Source organism: Oncorhynchus mykiss, chromosome 18, assembly GCF_057628025.1.
Source record: "Oncorhynchus mykiss isolate SJ-2025 chromosome 18, ASM5762802v1, whole genome shotgun sequence".
Lineage (NCBI taxonomy): Eukaryota > Metazoa > Chordata > Actinopteri > Salmoniformes > Salmonidae > Oncorhynchus > Oncorhynchus mykiss.
Genome location: NC_143039.1, coordinates 6,025,839 through 6,047,744, shown reverse-complemented (window position 1 = coordinate 6,047,744; position 21,906 = coordinate 6,025,839). Strand labels below are relative to the sequence as shown.

The 21,906-nt window shown below is 56.2% G+C and overlaps 1 protein-coding gene across 3 annotated transcripts in view; it reads left to right on the top strand.

Moving 5' to 3' along the window:
- The window catches only part of LOC110495346 (ERCC excision repair 5, endonuclease), a 61,422-nt gene extending 39,516 nt beyond the window's left edge, over positions 1–21,906 (top strand). For all 3 annotated transcript variants that reach the window (XM_090206996.1, XM_090206994.1, XM_090206995.1), the window contains 5 exons: positions 14,078–14,291; positions 14,644–14,788; positions 15,374–15,574; positions 15,751–15,835; positions 20,926–21,906. In XM_090206996.1, the coding sequence (XP_090063122.1) occupies positions 14,078–14,291; positions 14,644–14,788; positions 15,374–15,574; positions 15,751–15,835; positions 20,926–21,636 (1,356 nt within the window). In that variant the 3' untranslated portion in view covers positions 21,637–21,906. The remainder of the gene's footprint in view (positions 1–14,077; positions 14,292–14,643; positions 14,789–15,373; positions 15,575–15,750; positions 15,836–20,925) is intronic.

The following is a 21,906-nucleotide window of genomic DNA, read 5'->3' as shown; positions in this document are numbered from 1 at the left end:
TTCCCCTGACCCTTCCTCTGACCTAGACCCTTCCCCTGACTCTTCCTCTAACCTAGACCCTTCCCCTGACTCTTCCTCTGACCTAGACCCTTCCCCTGACTCTTCCTCTGACCAAGACCCTTCCCCTGACTCTTCCCCTGACGCTTCCCCTGACCCTTCCCCTGACTCTTCCTCTGACTTAGACCCTTCCCCTGACTCTTCCCCTGACCCTTCCCCTGACTCTTCCTCTGACCTAGACCCTTCCCCTGACTCTTCCCCTGACCCAGACCCTTCCTCTGACCTAGACCCTTCCCCTGACTCTTCCTCTGACCTAGACCCTTCCCCTGACCCTTCCCCTGACCTTTCCCCTGACCCTTCCCCTGACTCTTCCTCTGACCTATACCCTTCCCCTGACTCTTCCCCTGACCCTTCCCCTAACTCTTCCCCTGACCCAGACCCTTCCCCTGACTCTTCCTCTGACCCAGACCCTTCCCCTGACACTTCCTCTGACCCAGACCCTTCCCCTGACTCTTCCTCTGACCTAGACCCTGACCCTTCCCCTGACCCTTCCCCTGACCCTTCCCCTGACTCTTCCTCTGACCTAGACCCTTCCTCTGACCTAGACCCCTCCCCTGACTCTCCCCCTGGCCCAGACCCTTCTCCTGACCCTTCCTCTGACCTAGACCCTTCCCCAGACTCTTCCTCTGACCTAGACCCTTCCTCTGACCTAGACCCCTCCCCTGACTCTTCCTCTGACCTAGACCCTTCCCCTGACACTTCCTCTGACTTAGACCCTTCCCCTGACTCTTCCCCTGACTCTTCCCCTGACCCTTCCCCTGACTCTTCCTCTGACCTAGACCCTTCCCCTGACTCTTCCTCTGACTTAGACCCTTCCCCTGACTCTTCTCCTGACCCTTCCCCTGACTCTTCCTCTGACCTAGACCCTTCCCCTGACTCTTCCTCTGACCTAGACCCTTCCCCTGACCCTTCCCCTGACCCTTCCCCTGACTCTTCCTCTGACCTAGACCCTTCCCCTGACTCTTCCTCTGACCTAGACCCTTCCCCTGACTCTTCCCCTGACCCTTCCCCTGACTCTTCCCCGGACCCTGACACTTCCCCGGACTCTTCCCCTGCCCCTGACTCTTCCCCTGCCCCTGACACTTCCCCGGACTCTTCCCCTGACATTTCCCTGGACTCTTCCCCGGACTCTTCCCCTGACACTTCCCCGGACTCTTCCCCTGCCCCTGACACTTCCCCGGACTCTTCCCCTGCCCATGACACTTCCCCGGACTCTTCCCCTGCCCCTGACACTTCCCCGGACTCTTCCCCTGCCCCGGACCCTTCCCCGGACCCTTCCCCGGACACTTCCCCGGACACTTCCCCTGACTCTTCCCCGGACACTTCCCCTGACTCTTCCCCTGACTCTTCCCCTGACCCAGACCCTGACTCTTCCCCTGACCCAGACCCTGACTCTTCCCCTGACCCTTCCCCTGACTCTTCCCCTGACCCAGACCCTGACTCTTCCCCTGACCCAGACCCAGACTCTTCCCCAGACCCAGACTCTTCCTCTGACCTAGACCCTTCCCCTGACTCTTCCCCTTGCCCAGACCCTTCCCCTGACCCTGACTCTTCCTCTGACCTAGACCCTTCCCCTGACTCTTCCCCTGGCCCAGATCCTTCCCCTGACCCTTCCTCTGACCTAGACCCTTCCCCTGACTCTTCCTCTGACCTAGACCCTTCCCCTGACTCTTCCCCTGACCCTTCCCCTGACTCTTCCTCTGACCTAGACTCTTCCTCTGACCTAGACCCTTCCCCTGACTCTTCCTCTGACCTAGACCCTTCCCCTGACTCTTCCTCTGACTTAGACCCTTCCCCTGACTCTTCCCCTGACTCTTCCCCTGACCCTTCCCCTGACTCTTCCTCTGACCTAGACCCTTCCCCTGACTCTTCCTCTGACTTAGACCCTTCCCCTGACTCTTCCCCTGACCCTTCCCCTCACTCTTCCTCTGACCTAGACCCTTCCCCTGACTCTTCCCCTGACCCAGACCCTTCCCCTGACTCTTCCTCTGACCTAGACCCTTCCCCTGACTCTTCCTCTGACCTAGACCCTTCCCCTGACCCTTCCCCTGACCCTTCCCCTGACCCTTCCCCTGACTCTTCCTCTGACCTAGACCCTTCCCCTGACTCTTCCCCTGACCCTTCCCCTGACTCTTCCCCTGACCCAGACCCTTCCCCTGACTCTTCCTCTGACCCAGACCCTTCCCCTGACACTTCCTCTGACCCAGACCCTTCCCCGGACACTTCCCCGGACACTTCCCCTGACTCTTCCCCGGACTCTTCCCATGACTCTTCCCCTGACCCAGACCCTGACTCTTCCCCTGACCCAGACCCTGACTCTTCCCCTGACCCTTCCCCTGACTCTTCCCCTGACCCAGACCCTGACTCTTCCCCTGACTCTTCCCCTGACCCAGACCCAGACTCTTCCCCTGCCCCGGACTCTTCCCCTGACTCTTCCCCTGACACTTCCCCTGACCCAGACCCTGACACTTCCCCGGCCTCTTCCCCTGCCCCTGACACTTCCCCGGCCTCTTCCCCTGCCCCTGACACTTCCCCGGACTCTTCCCCTGCCCCTGACACTTCCCCTGCCCCTGACACTTCCCCTGCCCCTGACACTTCCCCAGACTCTTCACCTGCCCCTGACTCTTCCCCGGACTCTTCCCCTGCCCCTGACACTTCCCCAGACTCTTCCCCGGACTCTTCCCCTGACATTTCCCTGGACTCTTCCCCGGACTCTTCCCCTGACACTTCCCCGGACTCTTCCCCTGCCACTGACACTTCCCCGGACTCTTCCCCTGCCCATGACACTTCCCCGGACTCTTCCCCTGCCCCTGACACTTCCCCGGACTCTTCCCCTGCCCCGGACCCTTCCCCGGACCCTTCCCCGGACTCTTCCCCGGACACTTCCCCTGACTCTTCCCCTGACTCTTCCCCTGACCCAGACCCTGACTCTTCCCCTGACCCAGACCCTGACCCTTCCCCTGACACTTCCTCTGACCCAGACCCTTCCCCGGACACTTCCCCTGACCCTTCCCCTGACCCTTCCCCTGACTCTTCCCCTGACCCAGACCCTGACTCTTCCCCTGACTCTTCCCCTGACCCAGACCCAGACTCTTCCCCAGACCCTGACTCTTCCCCTGACCCTGACTCTTCCCCTGACCCTTCCCCTGACCCTTCCCCTGACTCTTCCCCTGACCCAGACCCTGACTCTTCCCCTGACCCAGACCCAGACTCTTCCCCAGACCCAGACTCTTCCTCTGACCTAGACCCTTCCCCTGACTCTTCCCCTTGCCCAGACCCTTCCCCTGACCCTTCCCCTGACTCTTCCTCTGACCTAGACCCTTCCCCTGACTCTTCCCCTGGCCCAGACCCTTCCCCTGACCCTTCCTCTGACCTAGACCCTTCCCCTGACTCTTCCTCTGACCTAGACCCTTCCCCTGACTCTTCCCCTGACCCTTCCCCTGACTCTTCCTCTGACCTAGACTCTTCCTCTGACCTAGACCCTTCCCCTGACTCTTCCTCTGACCTAGACCCTTCCCCTGACTCTTCCTCTGACTTAGACCCTTCCCCTGACTCTTCCTCTGACTCTTCCCCTGACCCTTCCCCTCTCTTCCTCTGACCTAGACCCTTCCCCTGACTCTTCCTCTGACTTAGACCCTTCCCCTGACTCTTCCCCTGACCCTTCCCCTCACTCTTCCTCTGACCTAGACCCTTCCCCTGACTCTTCCCCTGACCCAGACCCTTCCCCTGACTCTTCCTCTGACCTAGACCCTTCCCCTGACTCTTCCTCTGACCTAGACCCTTCCCCTGACCCTTCCCCTGACCCTTCCCCTGACTCTTCCTCTGACCTAGACCCTTCCCCTGACTCTTTCCCTGACCCTTCCCCTGACTCTTCCCCTGACCCAGACCCTTCCCCTGACTCTTCCTCTGACCCAGACCCTTCCCCTGACACTTCCTCTGACCCAGACCCTTCCCCGGACACTTCCCCTGACTCTTCCCCGGACACTTCCCCTGACTCTTCCCATGACTCTTCCCCTGACCCAGACCCTGACTCTTCCCCAGACCCTGACTCTTCCCCTGACCCTTCCCCTGACTCTTCCCCTGACCCAGACCCTGACTCTTCCCCTGACTCTTCCCCTGACCCAGACCCAGACTCTTCCCCTGCCCCGGACACTTCCCCGGACTCTTCCCCTGCCCCGGACCCTTCCCCGGACTCTTCCCCGGACACTTCCCCTGACTCTTCCCCTGACTCTTCCCCTGACCCAGACCCTGACTCTTCCCCTGACCCAGACCCTGACCCTTCCCCTGACACTTCCTCTGACCCAGACCCTTCCCCGGACACTTCCCCTGACCCTTCCCCTGACCCTTCCCCTGACTCTTCCCCTGACCCAGACCCTGACTCTTCCCCTGACTCTTCCCCTGACCCAGACCCAGACTCTTCCCCAGACCCTGACTCTTCCCCTGACCCTGACTCTTCCCCTGACCCTTCCCCTGACCCTTCCCCTGACTCTTCCCCTGACCCAGACCCTGACTCTTCCCCTGACCCAGACCCAGACTCTTCCCCAGACCCAGACTATTCCTCTGACCTAGACCCTTCCCCTGACTCTTCCCCTTGCCCAGACCCTTCCCCTGACCCTTCCCCTGACTCTTCCTCTGACCTAGACCCTTCCCCTGACTCTTCCCCTGGCCCAGACCCTTCCCCTGACCCTTCCTCTGACCTAGACCCTTCCCCTGACTCTTCCTCTGACCTAGACCCTTCCCCTGACTCTTCCCCTGACCCTTCCCCTGACTCTTCCTCTGACCTAGACTCTTCCTCTGACCTAGACCCTTCCCCTGACTCTTCCTCTGACCTAGACCCTTCCCCTGACTCTTCCTCTGACTTAGACCCTTCCCCTGACTCTTCCTCTGACTCTTCCCCTGACCCTTCCCCTCTCTTCCTCTGACCTAGACCCTTCCCCTGACTCTTCCTCTGACTTAGACCCTTCCCCTGACTCTTCCCCTGACCCTTCCCCTCACTCTTCCTCTGACCTAGACCCTTCCCCTGACTCTTCCCCTGACCCAGACCCTTCCCCTGACTCTTCCTCTGACCTAGACCCTTCCCCTGACTCTTCCTCTGACCTAGACCCTTCCCCTGACCCTTCCCCTGACCCTTCCCCTGACTCTTCCTCTGACCTAGACCCTTCCCCTGACTCTTTCCCTGACCCTTCCCCTGACTCTTCCCCTGACCCAGACCCTTCCCCTGACTCTTCCTCTGACCCAGACCCTTCCCCTGACACTTCCTCTGACCCAGACCCTTCCCCGGACACTTCCCCTGACTCTTCCCCGGACACTTCCCCTGACTCTTCCCATGACTCTTCCCCTGACCCAGACCCTGACTCTTCCCCAGACCCTGACTCTTCCCCTGACCCTTCCCCTGACTCTTCCCCTGACCCAGACCCTGACTCTTCCCCTGACTCTTCCCCTGACCCAGACCCAGACTCTTCCCCTGCCCCGGACTCTTCCCCTGACTCTTCCCCTGACTCTTCCCCTGACACTTCCCCTGACCCAGACCCTGACACTTCCCCGGCCTCTTCCCCTGCCCCTGACACTTCCCCGGCCTCTTCCCCTGCCCCTGACACTTCCCCGGACTCTTCCCCTGCCCCTGACACTTCCCCTGCCCCTGACACTTCCCCTGCCCCTGACACTTCCCCAGACTCTTCCCCTGCCCCTGACTCTTCCCCGGACTCTTCCCCTGCCCCTGACACTTCCCCAGACTCTTCCCCGGACTCTTCCCCTGACATTTCCCTGGACTCTTCCCCGGACTCTTCCCCTGACACTTCCCCGGACTCTTCCCCTGCCACTGACACTTCCCCGGACTCTTCCCCTGCCCATGACACTTCCCCGGACTCTTCCCCTGCCCCTGACACTTCCCCGGACTCTTCCCCTGCCCCGGACCCTTCCCCGGACCCTTCCCCGGACTCTTCCCCGGACACTTCCCCTGACTCTTCCCCTGACTCTTCCCCTGACCCAGACCCTGACTCTTCCCCTGACCCAGACCCTGACCCTTCCCCTGACACTTCCTCTGACCCAGACCCTTCCCCGGACACTTCCCCGGACACTTCCCCTGACCCTTCCCCTGACTCTTCCCCTGACCCAGACCCTGACTCTTCCCCTGACTCTTCCCCTGACCCAGACCCAGACTCTTCCCCAGACCCTGACTCTTCCCCTGACCCAGACCCTTCCCCTGACTCTTCCTCTGACCTAGACCCTTCCCCTGACTCTTCCCCTTGCCCAGACCCTTCCCCAGACCCTTCCCCGGACCCTTCCCCTGACTCTTCCTCTGACCTAGACCCTTCCCCTGACTCTTCCCCTGACCCAGACCCTTCCCCTGACTCTTCCTCTGACCCAGACCCTTCCCCTGACACTTCCTCTGACCCAGACCCTTCCCCGGACACTTCCCCGGACACTTCCCCTGACTCTTCCCCGGACTCTTCCCATGACTCTTCCCCTGACCCAGACCCTGACTCTTCCCCTGACCCAGACCCTGACTCTTCCCCTGACCCTTCCCCTGACTCTTCCCCTGACCCAGACCCTGACTCTTCCCCTGACTCTTCCCCTGACCCAGACCCAGACTCTTCCCCTGCCCCGGACTCTTCCCCTGACTCTTCCCCTGACACTTCCCCTGACCCAGACCCTGACACTTCCCCGGCCTCTTCCCCTGCCCCTGACACTTCCCCGGCCTCTTCCCCTGCCCCTGACACTTCCCCGGACTCTTCCCCTGCCCCTGACACTTCCCCTGCCCCTGACACTTCCCCTGCCCCTGACACTTCCCCAGACTCTTCACCTGCCCCTGACTCTTCCCCGGACTCTTCCCCTGCCCCTGACACTTCCCCAGACTCTTCCCCGGACTCTTCCCCTGACATTTCCCTGGACTCTTCCCCGGACTCTTCCCCTGACACTTCCCCGGACTCTTCCCCTGCCACTGACACTTCCCCGGACTCTTCCCCTGCCCATGACACTTCCCCGGACTCTTCCCCTGCCCCTGACACTTCCCCGGACTCTTCCCCTGCCCCGGACCCTTCCCCGGACCCTTCCCCGGACTCTTCCCCGGACACTTCCCCTGACTCTTCCCCTGACTCTTCCCCTGACCCAGACCCTGACTCTTCCCCTGACCCAGACCCTGACCCTTCCCCTGACACTTCCTCTGACCCAGACCCTTCCCCGGACACTTCCCCTGACCCTTCCCCTGACCCTTCCCCTGACTCTTCCCCTGACCCAGACCCTGACTCTTCCCCTGACTCTTCCCCTGACCCAGACCCAGACTCTTCCCCAGACCCTGACTCTTCCCCTGACCCTGACTCTTCCCCTGACCCTTCCCCTGACCCTTCCCCTGACTCTTCCCCTGACCCAGACCCTGACTCTTCCCCTGACCCAGACCCAGACTCTTCCCCAGACCCAGACTCTTCCTCTGACCTAGACCCTTCCCCTGACTCTTCCCCTTGCCCAGACCCTTCCCCTGACCCTTCCCCTGACTCTTCCTCTGACCTAGACCCTTCCCCTGACTCTTCCCCTGGCCCAGACCCTTCCCCTGACCCTTCCTCTGACCTAGACCCTTCCCCTGACTCTTCCTCTGACCTAGACCCTTCCCCTGACTCTTCCCCTGACCCTTCCCCTGACTCTTCCTCTGACCTAGACTCTTCCTCTGACCTAGACCCTTCCCCTGACTCTTCCTCTGACCTAGACCCTTCCCCTGACTCTTCCTCTGACTTAGACCCTTCCCCTGACTCTTCCTCTGACTCTTCCCCTGACCCTTCCCCTCTCTTCCTCTGACCTAGACCCTTCCCCTGACTCTTCCTCTGACTTAGACCCTTCCCCTGACTCTTCCCCTGACCCTTCCCCTCACTCTTCCTCTGACCTAGACCCTTCCCCTGACTCTTCCCCTGACCCAGACCCTTCCCCTGACTCTTCCTCTGACCTAGACCCTTCCCCTGACTCTTCCTCTGACCTAGACCCTTCCCCTGACCCTTCCCCTGACCCTTCCCCTGACTCTTCCTCTGACCTAGACCCTTCCCCTGACTCTTTCCCTGACCCTTCCCCTGACTCTTCCCCTGACCCAGACCCTTCCCCTGACTCTTCCTCTGACCCAGACCCTTCCCCTGACACTTCCTCTGACCCAGACCCTTCCCCGGACACTTCCCCTGACTCTTCCCCGGACACTTCCCCTGACTCTTCCCATGACTCTTCCCCTGACCCAGACTCTTCCCCAGACCCTGACTCTTCCCCTGACCCTTCCCCTGACTCTTCCCCTGACCCAGACCCTGACTCTTCCCCTGACTCTTCCCCTGACCCAGACCCAGACTCTTCCCCTGCCCCGGACACTTCCCCGGACTCTTCCCCTGCCCCGGACCCTTCCCCGGACCCTTCCCCGGACTCTTCCCCGGACACTTCCCCTGACTCTTCCCCTGACTCTTCCCCTGACCCAGACCCTGACTCTTCCCCTGACCCAGACCCTGACCCTTCCCCTGACACTTCCTCTGACCCAGACCCTTCCCCGGACACTTCCCCTGACCCTTCCCCTGACCCTTCCCCTGACTCTTCCCCTGACCCAGACCCTGACTCTTCCCCTGACTCTTCCCCTTACCCAGACCCAGACTCTTCCCCAGACCCTGACTCTTCCCCTGACCCTGACTCTTCCCCTGACCCTTCCCCTGACCCTTCCCCTGACTCTTCCCCTGACCCAGACCCTGACTCTTCCCCTGACCCAGACCCAGACTCTTCCCCAGACCCAGACTCTTCCTCTGACCTAGACCCTTCCCCTGACTCTTCCCCTTGCCCAGACCCTTCCCCTGACCCTTCCCCTGACTCTTCCTCTGACCTAGACCCTTCCCCTGACTCTTCCCCTGGCCCAGACCCTTCCCCTGACCCTTCCTCTGACCTAGACCCTTCCCCTGACTCTTCCTCTGACCTAGACCCTTCCCCTGACTCTTCCCCTGACCCTTCCCCTGACTCTTCCTCTGACCTAGACTCTTCCTCTGACCTAGACCCTTCCCCTGACTCTTCCTCTGACCTAGACCCTTCCCCTGACTCTTCCTCTGACTTAGACCCTTCCCCTGACTCTTCCTCTGACTCTTCCCCTGACCCTTCCCCTCTCTTCCTCTGACCTAGACCCTTCCCCTGACTCTTCCTCTGACTTAGACCCTTCCCCTGACTCTTCCCCTGACCCTTCCCCTCACTCTTCCTCTGACCTAGACCCTTCCCCTGACTCTTCCCCTGACCCAGACCCTTCCCCTGACTCTTCCTCTGACCTAGACCCTTCCCCTGACTCTTCCTCTGACCTAGACCCTTCCCCTGACCCTTCCCCTGACCCTTCCCCTGACTCTTCCTCTGACCTAGACCCTTCCCCTGACTCTTTCCCTGACCCTTCCCCTGACTCTTCCCCTGACCCAGACCCTTCCCCTGACTCTTCCTCTGACCCAGACCCTTCCCCTGACACTTCCTCTGACCCAGACCCTTCCCCGGACACTTCCCCTGACTCTTCCCCGGACACTTCCCCTGACTCTTCCCATGACTCTTCCCCTGACCCAGACCCTGACTCTTCCCCAGACCCTGACTCTTCCCCTGACCCTTCCCCTGACTCTTCCCCTGACCCAGACCCTGACTCTTCCCCTGACTCTTCCCCTGACCCAGACCCAGACTCTTCCCCTGCCCCGGACTCTTCCCCTGACTCTTCCCCTGACTCTTCCCCTGACACTTCCCCTGACCCAGACCCTGACACTTCCCCGGCCTCTTCCCCTGCCCCTGACACTTCCCCGGCCTCTTCCCCTGCCCCTGACACTTCCCCGGACTCTTCCCCTGCCCCTGACACTTCCCCTGCCCCTGACACTTCCCCTGCCCCTGACACTTCCCCAGACTCTTCCCCTGCCCCTGACTCTTCCCCGGACTCTTCCCCTGCCCCTGACACTTCCCCAGACTCTTCCCCGGACTCTTCCCCTGACATTTCCCTGGACTCTTCCCCGGACTCTTCCCCTGACACTTCCCCGGACTCTTCCCCTGCCACTGACACTTCCCCGGACTCTTCCCCTGCCCATGACACTTCCCCGGACTCTTCCCCTGCCCCTGACACTTCCCCGGACTCTTCCCCTGCCCCGGACCCTTCCCCGGACCCTTCCCCGGACTCTTCCCCGGACACTTCCCCTGACTCTTCCCCTGACTCTTCCCCTGACCCAGACCCTGACTCTTCCCCTGACCCAGACCCTGACCCTTCCCCTGACACTTCCTCTGACCCAGACCCTTCCCCGGACACTTCCCCGGACACTTCCCCTGACCCTTCCCCTGACTCTTCCCCTGACCCAGACCCTGACTCTTCCCCTGACTCTTCCCCTGACCCAGACCCAGACTCTTCCCCAGACCCTGACTCTTCCCCTGACCCAGACCCTTCCCCTGACTCTTCCTCTGACCTAGACCCTTCCCCTGACTCTTCCCCTTGCCCAGACCCTTCCCCGGACCCTTCCCCTGACTCTTCCTCTGACCTAGACCCTTCCCCTGACTCTTCCTCTGACCTAGACCCTTCCCCTGACTCTTCCTCTGACCTAGACCCTTCCCCCTACTCTTCCCCTGACCCTTCCCCTGACTCTTCCTCTGACCTAGACCCTTCCTCTGACCTAGACCCCTCCCCTGACTCGTCCTCTGACCTAGACCCTTCCCCTGACTCTTCCTCTGACTTAGACCCTTCCCCTGACTCTTCCTCTGACCTAGACCCTTCCCCTGACTCTTCCTCTGACTTAGACCCTTCCCCTGACTCTTCCCCTGACCCTTCCCCTGACTCTTCCTCTGACCTAGACCCTTCCCCTGACTCTTCCTCTGACCTAGACCCTTCCCCTGACTCTTCCTCTGACCTAGACCCTTCCCCTGACCCTTCCCCTGACCCTTCCCCTGACTCTTCCTCTGACCTAGACCCTTCCCCTGACTCTTCCCCTGACCCTGACACTTCCCCGGACTCTTCCCCTGCCCCTGACACTTCCCCTGCCCCTGACACTTCCCCAGACTCTTCCCCTGCCCCTGACTCTTCCCCGGACCCTTCCCCTACCCCTGACACTTCCCCGGACTCTTCCCCGGACTCTTCCCCTGACATTTCCCTGGACTCTTCCCCGGACTCTTCCCCTGACACTTCCCCGGACTCTTCCCCTGCCCCTGACACTTCCCCGGACTCTTCCCCTGCCCCGGACCCTTCCCCGGACACTTCCCCAGACACTTCCCCTGACTTTTCCCCGGACACTTCCCCTGACTCTTCCCCTGACTCTTCCCCTGACCCAGACCCTGACTCTTCCCCTGACCCAGACCCTGACTCTTCCCCTGACTCTTCCCCTGACCCAGACCCTGACTCTTCCCCTGATCTTCCCCTGACCCAGACCCAGACTCTTCCCCAGACCCAGACTCTTCCCCTGACCCAGACACTTCCCCTGACTCTTCCTCTGACCTAGACCCTTCCCCGGACTCTTCCCCTTGCCCAGACCCTTCCCCAGACCCTTCTCCTGACCCTTCCCCTGACTCTTCCTCTGACCTAGACCCTTCCCCTGACTCTTCCCCTGGCCCAGACCCTTCCCCTGACCCTTCCTCTGACCTAGACCCTTCCCCTGACTCTTCCTCTGACCTAGACCCTTCCCCTGACTCTTCCTCTGACCTAGACCCTTCCCCTGACTCTTCCTCTGACTTAGACCCTTCCCCTGACGCTTCCCCTGACCCTTCCCCTGACTCTTCCTCTGACTTAGACCCTTCCCCTGACTCTTCCCCTGACCCTTCCCCTGACTCTTCCTCTGACCTAGACCCTTCCCCTGACTCTTCCCCTGACCCAGACCCTTCCCCTGACTCTTCCTCTGACCTAGACCCTTCCCCTGACTCTTCCTCTGACCTAGACCCTTCCCCTGACACTTCCTCTGACCCAGACCCTTCCCCTGACCCTTCCCCTGACCCTTCCCCTGACTCTTCCTCTGACCTAGACCCTTCTCCTGACTCTTCCCCTGACCCTTCCCCTGACTCTTCCTCTGACCTAGACCCTTCCCCTGACTCTTCCCCTGACCCAGACCCTTCCCCTGACTCTTCCTCTTACCTAGACCCTTCCCCTGACTCTTCCTCTGACCTAGACCCTTCCCCTGACCTTTCCCCTGACCCTTCCCCTGACTCTTCCTCTGACCTATACCCTTCCCCTGACTCTTCCCCTGACCCTTCCCCTGACTCTTCCCCTGACCTAGACCCTTCTCCTGACTCTTCCCCTGACCCTTCCCCTGACTCTTCCTCTGACCTAGACCCTTCCCCTGACTCTTCCCCTGACCCAGACCCTTCCCCTGACTCTTCCTCTGACCCAGACCCTTCCCCTGACACTTCCTCTGACCCAGACCCTTCCCCTGACTCTTCCCCTGGCCCAGACCCTTCCCCTGACCCTTCCCCTGACTCTTCCCCTGACCCTGACCCTTCCCCTGACCTTGCCCCCAATAATAATTATGTCCTTCAACCTCCCTTTAGTCAAAGAATCCTCCATTTGCAGCAATTTCAGCCTTGTAGACCTTTGGCGTTCTAGTTGTCAATTTGTTGAGGTAATCTGAAGAGATTTCACCCCGTGCTTCCTGAAGCACCTCCCACAAGTTGGATTGGCTTGATGGGCACTTCTTACGTACCATACGGTCAAGCTGCTCCCACAACAGCTCAATAGGGTTGAGATCCGGTGACTGTGCTGGCCACTCCACTATAGACAGAATACCAGCTGACTTCTTGAGAAATTTAACAATCACCAAAAACAAGTGATTGAAAGTTCCCAAAACAATGAAGTTATCAGTATTGATGTGGTTATGTTTGATCAAAAGATCACAGCATTGGCCATGGCAAAAGGTATAGATTTAAAAATGTCCTCCAACATTCAGCTGTGGCTAGGGGTTGACCGCGCCCATTGCCACGGTCACCGCACCCATTGCCACGGTCACCGCGCCCATTGCCACGGTCACCGCGCCCATTGCCACGGTCACCGCCTAAGCCCCTTTTTTCTCCAGAAAAAACCCTGGGTCTAATTCAGTGCTTTAGAATGGTCCATATTCTACTGCTGAGTTTATATCTGTTTATAGCAGGGCATTGTTGAATACATGTTTCTGATTGGCTTGAAAGGGTATTATTTCCATGTGACACACTGTATATCAGCACGGTAGAATTCAATGGCTGCAGTTCATTCTTACATGTTTTGAGCTGCTTTTGAAAGCAAAAGGCAAGTTGAAAACATTTTATTGGCGTTGTTGAATTAGATTTTCATAATAGCAAGCTATAGGTCTGATAGTTTGGTTAGCTAAACTAGCTAGGACTGATAGTTTGGTTAGCTAAACTAGCTAGGACTGATAGTTTGGTTAGCTAAACTAGCTAGGACTGATAGTTTGGTTAGCTAAACTAGCTAGGACTGATAGTTTGGTTAGCTAAACTAGCTAGGACTGATAGTTTGGTTAGCTAAACTAGCTAGGACTGATAGTTTGGTTAGCTAAACTAGCTAGCACTGATAGTTTGGTTAGCCAAACAAGCAAGGACTGATAGTTTGGTTAGCCAAACAAGCAAGGACTGATAGTTTGGTTAGCCAAACAAGCTAGGACTGATAGTTTGGTTAGCCAAACAAGCTAGGACTGATAGTTTGGTTAGCCAAACAAGCTAGGACTGATAGTTTGGTTAGCCAAACAAGCTAGGTCTGATAGTTTGTTTGGTTAGCCAAACAAGCTGGAACTGATAGTTTGGTTAGCTAAACTATTACCACGGCAACTACTGTAGCTATCTAGTAAACATGCTAACTACTTCAGTGAATGTTTAACACATTTAACACACATAGCTGCAAATGTGTTAAATTATAGCCATGTTATAAAAAGATTAATAATCAACTCTGGGCTCTGAGTTTTCTGGAAAATAATACAACTCTGTGGAAGGTCAGTTCGTCACCGCTCCGTGGAACACACCATCTCCTGTCGCCCCCCCCCCCCCCCCCCGTCGTCGATGACGATCCCTTACCGGGTCTAATGTCCCGGTGTGTCTTGTCCGTCAGGAGCTGCTGAGGTTGTTTGGCGTACCCTTCCTGGTGGCTCCCGGTGAGGCCGAGGCCCAGTGTGCAGCCCTGGACCGGACCGACCAGACCCACGGAACAATCACCGATGACAGCGACGTGTGGCTGTTCGGAGGACGACACGTCTACAAGAACTTCTTCAGCCAGAACAAATACCTAGAATACTACCAGTACGTAGACCTACAGAACCAACTGGGTACGTAGAACCCTAGCAGTACGTAGACCTACAGAACCAACTGGTTAGAACACTACCTATGACCCCCCACCCAAACTACTAGACGCCAACCCCCCCACCTAAACCACTAGACACCAACCCCCCCACCCAAACCACTAGACGCCAACCCCCCCACCCACCCAAACCACTAGATACCAACCCCCCCCCCACCCAAACCACTAGATACCAACCCCCCCCCCCCCCCCCCCCCCCACCCACCCAAACCACTAGACGCCAACCCCCCCCACCCACCCACCCAAACCACTAGACGCCAACTACCCCCCCCCCACCACTAGACTACTCTCTCTGAACCCTAACCCTCGTCCCTCCCCAGGTGTGGACCGTACCAAGCTGATTAACCTGGCCTACCTGCTGGGTAGTGACTATACGGAGGGAGTCCCGGGGGTGGGCTATGTGACGGGCATGGAGATACTCAATGAGTTCCCTGGACCTGGTACAGAACCAGTCAGCATGTTCAGGTCAGGACCGGGGGGTGACTGGGGGGGGGGGGGGGGTCTAGTGGTTTGGGTGGGGGGGTTGGTGTCTAGTGGTCTGGTGGGGGGGTTGGTGTCTGGTGGTCTGGTGGGGGGGTTGGTGTCTGGTGGGGGGGGGGTGTCTAGTGGTCTGGTGGGGGGGTTGGTGTCTAGTGGTCTGGTGGGGGGGTTGGTGTCTAGTGGTCTGGTGGGGGGGTTGGTGTCTAGTGGTCTGGTGGGGGGGTGTTGGTATCTAGTGGTCTTGGTGGGGGGGTTGGTGTCTAGGGGTCTGGTGGGGGGGTTGGTGTCTAGTGGTCTGGTGGGGGGGTTGGTGTCTAGTGGTCTGGTGGGGGGGGTTGGTGTCTATTGGTCTGGGTGGGGGGGTGGTGTCTAGTGGTCTGGTGGGGGGGTTGGTGTCTAGTGGTCTGGGTGGGATCAGGGTATTGTGTGGTGATGAATAATGAATGAGTGGTCCTGTGTTACTTTACCTATGCCAAGGTTGTGGGTTCAATTCCCTCAGAGATCACAGAGACACAGCTGTTTTGCTTGACTCAGTCTGTCTGTGCTTTCTGTCTCTGTTTCCCCTTCCAGTGAGTGGTGGTCCTTGGCCCAGCAGCAGCAACGTCTGACCTCTGACCCCCGTGACTCCAAGGTCAAAAGGAAACTGAGAGGGCTTCGGCTGCGGCCGGGCTTCCCCAACCCTGCCGTGGCAACTGCCTACCTGCAGCCCAGCGTCGACCTATCAGAAAGCTCCTTTAGCTGGGGCCGCCCACACCTCGACCTCCTCAAGGAATATCCTCTAGGAGAGTGTGTGTGTCTCTGTGTGTGTGTGTCTCTGTGTGTGTGTGTCTGTGAGTGTGAGCGTGTGTGTGTGTGTGCGTGAGTGTGTGTGTGTGTGGGTGTGTGTGTGTGTGTGAGAGATGTTCTGTGTCATCTTTGGGACCAGTTTTTCTTAACCCTCAGCCTACGTTCTGTGAGAGTCGTTTTGGTTGGAACAGCAGGAAGACAGAAGAGACTCTACATCCTGTTATCAAACAGCTCAACACACAACAGGTATTAGTCTGGATCAATAGGTATTAGTCTGGATCAATAGGTATTAGTCTGGATCAATAGGTATTAGTCTTGATCAATGGGTATTAGTCTGGATCAATGGGTATTAGTCTGGATCAATAGGTATTAGTCTGGATCAATGGGTATTAGTCTGGATCAACGGGTATTAGTCTGGATCAATAGGTATTAGTCTGGATCAATAGGTATTAGTCTGGATCAACGGGTATTAGTCTGGATCAATAGGTATTAGTCTTGATCAATAGGTATTAGTCTCGATCAATGGGTATTAGTCTGGATCAATAGGTATTAGTCTGGATCAATGGGTATTAGTCTGGATCAATAGGTATTAGTCTGGATCAACAGGTATTAGTCTTGATCAATAGGCATTAGTCTGGATCAATAGGCATTAGTCTGGATCAATAGGCATTAGTCTGGATCAATAGGCATTAGTCTGGATCAATGGGCATTAGTCTGGATCAATAGGTATTAGTCTGGATCAATAGGTATTAGGTATTAGTCTGGATCAATAGGTATTAGGTATTAGTCTGGATCAATAGGTATTAGGTATTAGTCTGGATCAATAGGTATTAGGTATTAGTCTGGATCAATAGGTATTAGTCTGGATCAATAGGTATTAGTCTGGATCAATAGGCATTAGTCTGGATCAATAGGCATTAGTCTGGATCAATAGGCATTAGTCTGGATCAATGGGCATTAGTCTGGATCAATAGGTATTAGTCTGGATCAATAGGTATTAGGTATTAGTCTGGATCAATAGGTATTAGGTATTAGTCTGGATCAATAGGTATTAGTCTGGATCAATAGGTATTAGTCTGGATCAATAGGTATTAGTCTGGATCAATAGGCATTAGTCTGGATCAATGGGTATTAGTCTGGATCAATAGGCATTAGTCTGGATCAATAGGCATTAGTCTGGATCAATAGGTATTAGTCTGGATCAATAGGTATTAGTCTGGATCAATAGGTATTAGTCTGGATCAATAGGTATTAGTCTGGATCAATAGGTATTAGTCTGGATCAATGGGTATTAGTCTGGATCAACAGGTATTAGTCTGGATCAATGGGTATTAGTCTGGATCAATAGGTATTAGTCTGGATCAATAGGTATTAGGTATTAGTCTGGATCAATAGGTATTAGTCTGGATCAATAGGTCTTAGTCTGGATCAATGGGTATTAGTCTGGATCAACAGGTATTAGTCTGGATCAATGGGTATTAGTCTGGATCAATAGGTATTAGTCTGGATCAATAGGTATTAGGTATTAGTCTGGATCAATAGGTATTAGTCTGGATCAATAGGTATTAGTCTGGATCAATAGGTATTAGTCTGGATCAATAGGCATTAGTCTGGATCAATGGGTATTAGTCTGGATCAATAGGCATTAGTCTGGATCAATAGGCATTAGTCTGGATCAATAGGTATTAGTCTGGATCAATAGGTATTAGTCTGGATCAATAGGTATTAGTCTGGATCAATAGGTATTAGTCTGGATCAATAGGTATTAGTCTGGATCAATGGGTATTAGTCTGGATCAACAGGTATTAGTCTGGATCAATGGGTATTAGTCTGGATCAATAGGTATTAGGTATTAGTCTGGATCAATAGGTATTAGTCTGGATCAATAGGTCTTAGTCTGGATCAATGGGTATTAGTCTGGATCAACAGGTATTAGTCTGGATCAATGGGTATTAGTCTGGATCAATAGGTATTAGTCTGGATCAATAGGTATTAGGTATTAGTCTGGATCAATAGGTATTAGTCTGGATCAATAGGTATTAGTCTGGATCAATGGGTATTAGTTTGGATCAATGGGTATTAGGTATTAGTCTGGATCAATAGGTATTAGTCTGGATCAATAGGTATTAGTCTGGATCAATAGGTATTAGTCTGGATCAATAGCTATTAGTCTGGATCAACGGGTATTAGTCTGGATCAATAGGTATTAGTCTGGATCAACAGGTATTAGTCTGGATCAATGGGTATTAGTCTGGATCAATAGGTATTAGTCTGGATCAACAGGTATTAGTCTGGATCAATAGGTATTAGTCTGGATCAATAGGTATTAGTCTGGATAAACAGGTATTAGTCTGGATCAATGGGTATTAGTCTGGATCAATAGGTATTAGTCTGGATCAATAGGTATTAGTCTGGATCAATAGGTATTAGTCTGGATCAATAGGTATTAGTCTGGATCAATAGGTATTAGTCTGGATCAACAGGTATTAGTCTGGATCAATAGGTATTAGTCTGGATCAATAGGTATTAGTCTGGATCAATAGGTATTAGTCTGGATCAATAGGTATTAGCCTGGATCAATAGGTATTAGGTATTAGTCTGGATCAATAGGTATTAGGTATTAGTCTGGATCAATAGGTATTAGTCTGGATCAATGGGTATTAGTCTGGATCAATAGGTATTAGTCTGGATCAATGGGTATTAGTCTGGATCAATAGGTATTAGTCTGGATGAATGGGTATTAGTCTGGATCAATAGGTATTAGTCTGGATCAACAGGTATTAGTCTGGATCAATAGGTATTAGTCTGGATCAATAGGTATCAGTCTGGATCAATAGGTATCAGTCTAGATCAATGGGTATTAGTCTGGATCAATAGGTATCAGTCTGGATCAATGGGTATTAGTCTGGATCAATAGGTATTAGTCTGGATCAATGGGTATTAGTCTGGATCAATAGGTATCAGTCTGGATCAATGGGTATTAGTCTGGATCAATAGGTATTAGGTATTAGTCTGGATCAATAGGTATTAGTCTGGATCAATAGGTATTAGTCTGGATCAATGGGTATTAGTTTGGATCAATGGGTATTAGGTATTAGTCTGGATCAATAGGTATTAGTCTGGATCAATAGGTATTAGTCTGGATCAATAGCTATTAGTCTGGATCAACGGGTATTAGTCTGGATCAATAGGTATTAGTCTGGATCAACAGGTATTAGTCTGGATCAATGGGTATTAGTCTGGATCAATAGGTATTAGTCTGGATCAACAGGTATTAGTCTGGATCAATGGGTATTAGTCTGGATCAATGGGTATTAGTCTGGATCAATGGTTGGTAGTAATTATTGCAAGTAGAGATTGAGAATGACTTGGGTATAATAGTGAATTTATTGTGAATGACTTGGGTAGTGAATTTATTGTGAATTTGTCTCAATTTGCCTCTGATCTGTCCTGAATACCTCCGTTCCTCTTCCCTCTCCCCTCCTCCGTGCTTCTCTCCCCTCCTCCCTCCTCTCCCCTCTTCCCTCTCCTCTCCCCTCCTCCGCCCTTCTCTCCCCTCCTCCATCCCCTCCGCCCTTCTCTCCCCTCCTCCATCCCCTCCGTCCTTCTCTCCTCTCCTCCATCCCCTCCTCCCTCCTCTCCCCTCTTCCCTCTCCTCTCCCCTCCTCCGCCCTTCTCTCCTCTCCTCCATCCCCTCCGTCCTTCTCTCCTCTCCTCCATCCCCTCCGCCCTTCTCTCCTCTCCTCCATCCCCTCCGTCCTTCTCTCCTCTCCTCCATCCCCTCCGTCCTTCTCTCCTCTCCTCCATCCCCTCCGCCCTTCTCTCCCCTTCTCCATCCCCTCCGTCCTTCTCTCCTCTCCTCCATCCCCTCCGTCCTTCTCTCCTCTCCTCCATCCCCTCTGCCCTTCTCTCCTCTCCTCCATCCCCTCCGCCCTTCTCTCCTCTCCTCCATCCCCTCCGCCCTTCTCTCCTCTCCTCCATCCCCTCCGTCCTTCTCTCCTCTCCTCCATCCCCTCCGTCCTTCTCTCCTCTCCTCCATCCCCTCCGTCCTTCTCTCCTCTCCTCCATCCCCTCCGTCCTTCTCTCCTCTCCTCCATCCCCTCCTCCCTCCTCTCCCCTCTTCCCTCTCCTCTCCCCTCCTCCGCCCTTCTCTCCCCTCCTCCATCCCCTCCGCCCTTCTCTCCCCTCCTCCATCCCCTCCGCCCTTCTCTCCTCTCCTCCCTCCCCTCCGCCCTTCTCTCCCCTCCTCCATCCCCTCCGCCCTTCTCTCCCCTCCTCCATCCCCTCCGCCCTTCTCTCCTCTCCTCCCTCCCGTCCGCCCTTCTCTCCTCTCCTCCATCCCCTCCGCCCTTCTCTCCTCTCCTCCATCCCCTCCGTCCTTCTCTCCCCTCCTCCATCCCCTCCGCCCTTCTCTCCCCTCCTCCATCCCCTCCGCCCTTCTCTCCCCTCCTCCATCCCCTCCGTCCTTCTCTCCTCTCCCCTCCTCCGCCCTTCTCTCCCCTCCTCCATCCCCTCCGCCCTTCTCTCCCCTCCTCTCCCCTCCGCCCTTCTCTCCCCTCCTCTCCCCTCCGCCCTTCTCTCCTCTCCTCCATTCTCTCCTCTCCTCCATCCCCTCCGCCCTTCTCTCCTCTCCTCCATCCCCTCCGTCCTTCTCTCCTCTCCTCCCTCCCCTCCGCCCTTCTCTCCTCTCCTCCCTCCCCTCCGCCCTTCTCTCCTCTCCTCCATCCCCTCCGCCCTTCTCTCCTCTCCTCCATCCCCTCCGCCCTTCTCTCCTCTCCTCCATCCCCTCCGCCCTTCTCTCCTCTCCTCCATCCCCTCCGCCCTTCTCTCCCCTCCTCCATCCCCTCCGCCCTTCTCTCCTCTCCTCCATCCCCTCCGCCCTTCTCTCCTCTCCTCCATCCCCTCCGCCCTTCTCTCCTCTCCTCCATCCCCTCCGCCCTTCTCTCCCCTCCTCCATCCCCTCCGCCCTTCTCTACCTCTCCTCCATCCCCTCCGCCCTTCTCTCCTCTCCTCCATCCCGTCCGTCCTTCTCTCCTCTCCTCCATCCCCTCCGTCCTTCTCTCCTCTCCTCCATCCCCTCCGCCCTTCTCTCCCCTCCTCCATCCCCTCCGCCCTTCTCTCCCCTCCTCCATCCCCTCCGCCCTTCTCTCCCCTCCTCCCTCCCCGCCGTCCTTCTCTCCCCCTGTCCCTCCTTTTCTCCTCCTTCCTCTTCCCTCCTCCCTCTCCTCCTTCCTTTTCCCTCTCCTCCCCCCCTCCCTCCTTCTCTCCCCTCCTCCTCCCCCCCCTCCTCCCCTCCCCTCCACCCCCTCCTCCTCTCCCCTCCTCCCTCCCTGTAGACCCAGCTGCGTATCGACTCGTTCTTCCGTCTGGAGCAGCAGGAGAGACAGGCCATCAAGAGCCAGCGCCTCCGCCGGGCCGTTACCTGTATAAAGAGGAAAGAGAGGGAGGACGGAGGGAGGGAGGAGAGGGAGGACGGAGGGAGGGAGGAGAGGGAGGACGGAGGGAGGGAGGAGAGGGAGGACGGATGGAGGGAGGAGGAAGAAGAGGGGACTGGCTCTCCGTCCAAGGCTAAAAGAGGGAAGGGGTCAGAGCCAAAGCAGAGGAAGGGAGAGGTGGTGGAGGGGACAGGGGGGTTCCTGGGGGCAGAGGTCAGTAAGCCTGCTCAAGAGGATGTGGGAAGAGCCAGCCATGATGTGGGAGTGGCCAGCCAAGAAAGAGAGAAAGTAGGAGTGGTTAGTCAGAATATGGGAGGGGCCAACCTGGATGTGGGAGGGGCCAGCCAGCAGAGGAAAGAAGTGCTTCCTCCTCCTAATAACGGAGTACCTCAACCTAAACTCCTCCCTAATAGGACGGAGCAGAATGACAGCAGCAGTACCGGGGACGACAGCGACGGTGACAGCGGGGTCGCCATGGTAACGGCCCAGTCAGTGTTTAGGGGCCAACCGAGAGAAGGGAGGCGGGGTAAGAGAGGTGGGAGGGGGGGGGGAAAGAGAGGTGGGAGGGGAGAGGCAGAGGAAGGAAGACACTGTGAGAACTATCAACTTTAAACTCTCGAACCGTCTCTTGTTGATGATGTCATCAGAGGGATATATATGTGAACCAATAAACAGGCGCTGAAACCACCTTGATGTGTTTTCTGAATGATGTTTAGAATGATGAGGGACGATGTTTGATACACATCGGTGTAAAAGGTGGCGCTGTGTAAACCCATGATATTTTTTGATCATTTCAGCGAGGCGTCTCTGGCCGTTTGTCGGTGTATTTTCTATGTTTGTGATGAATGTTTGGAACAATTAAAATGTTTTTTGTATTACAAA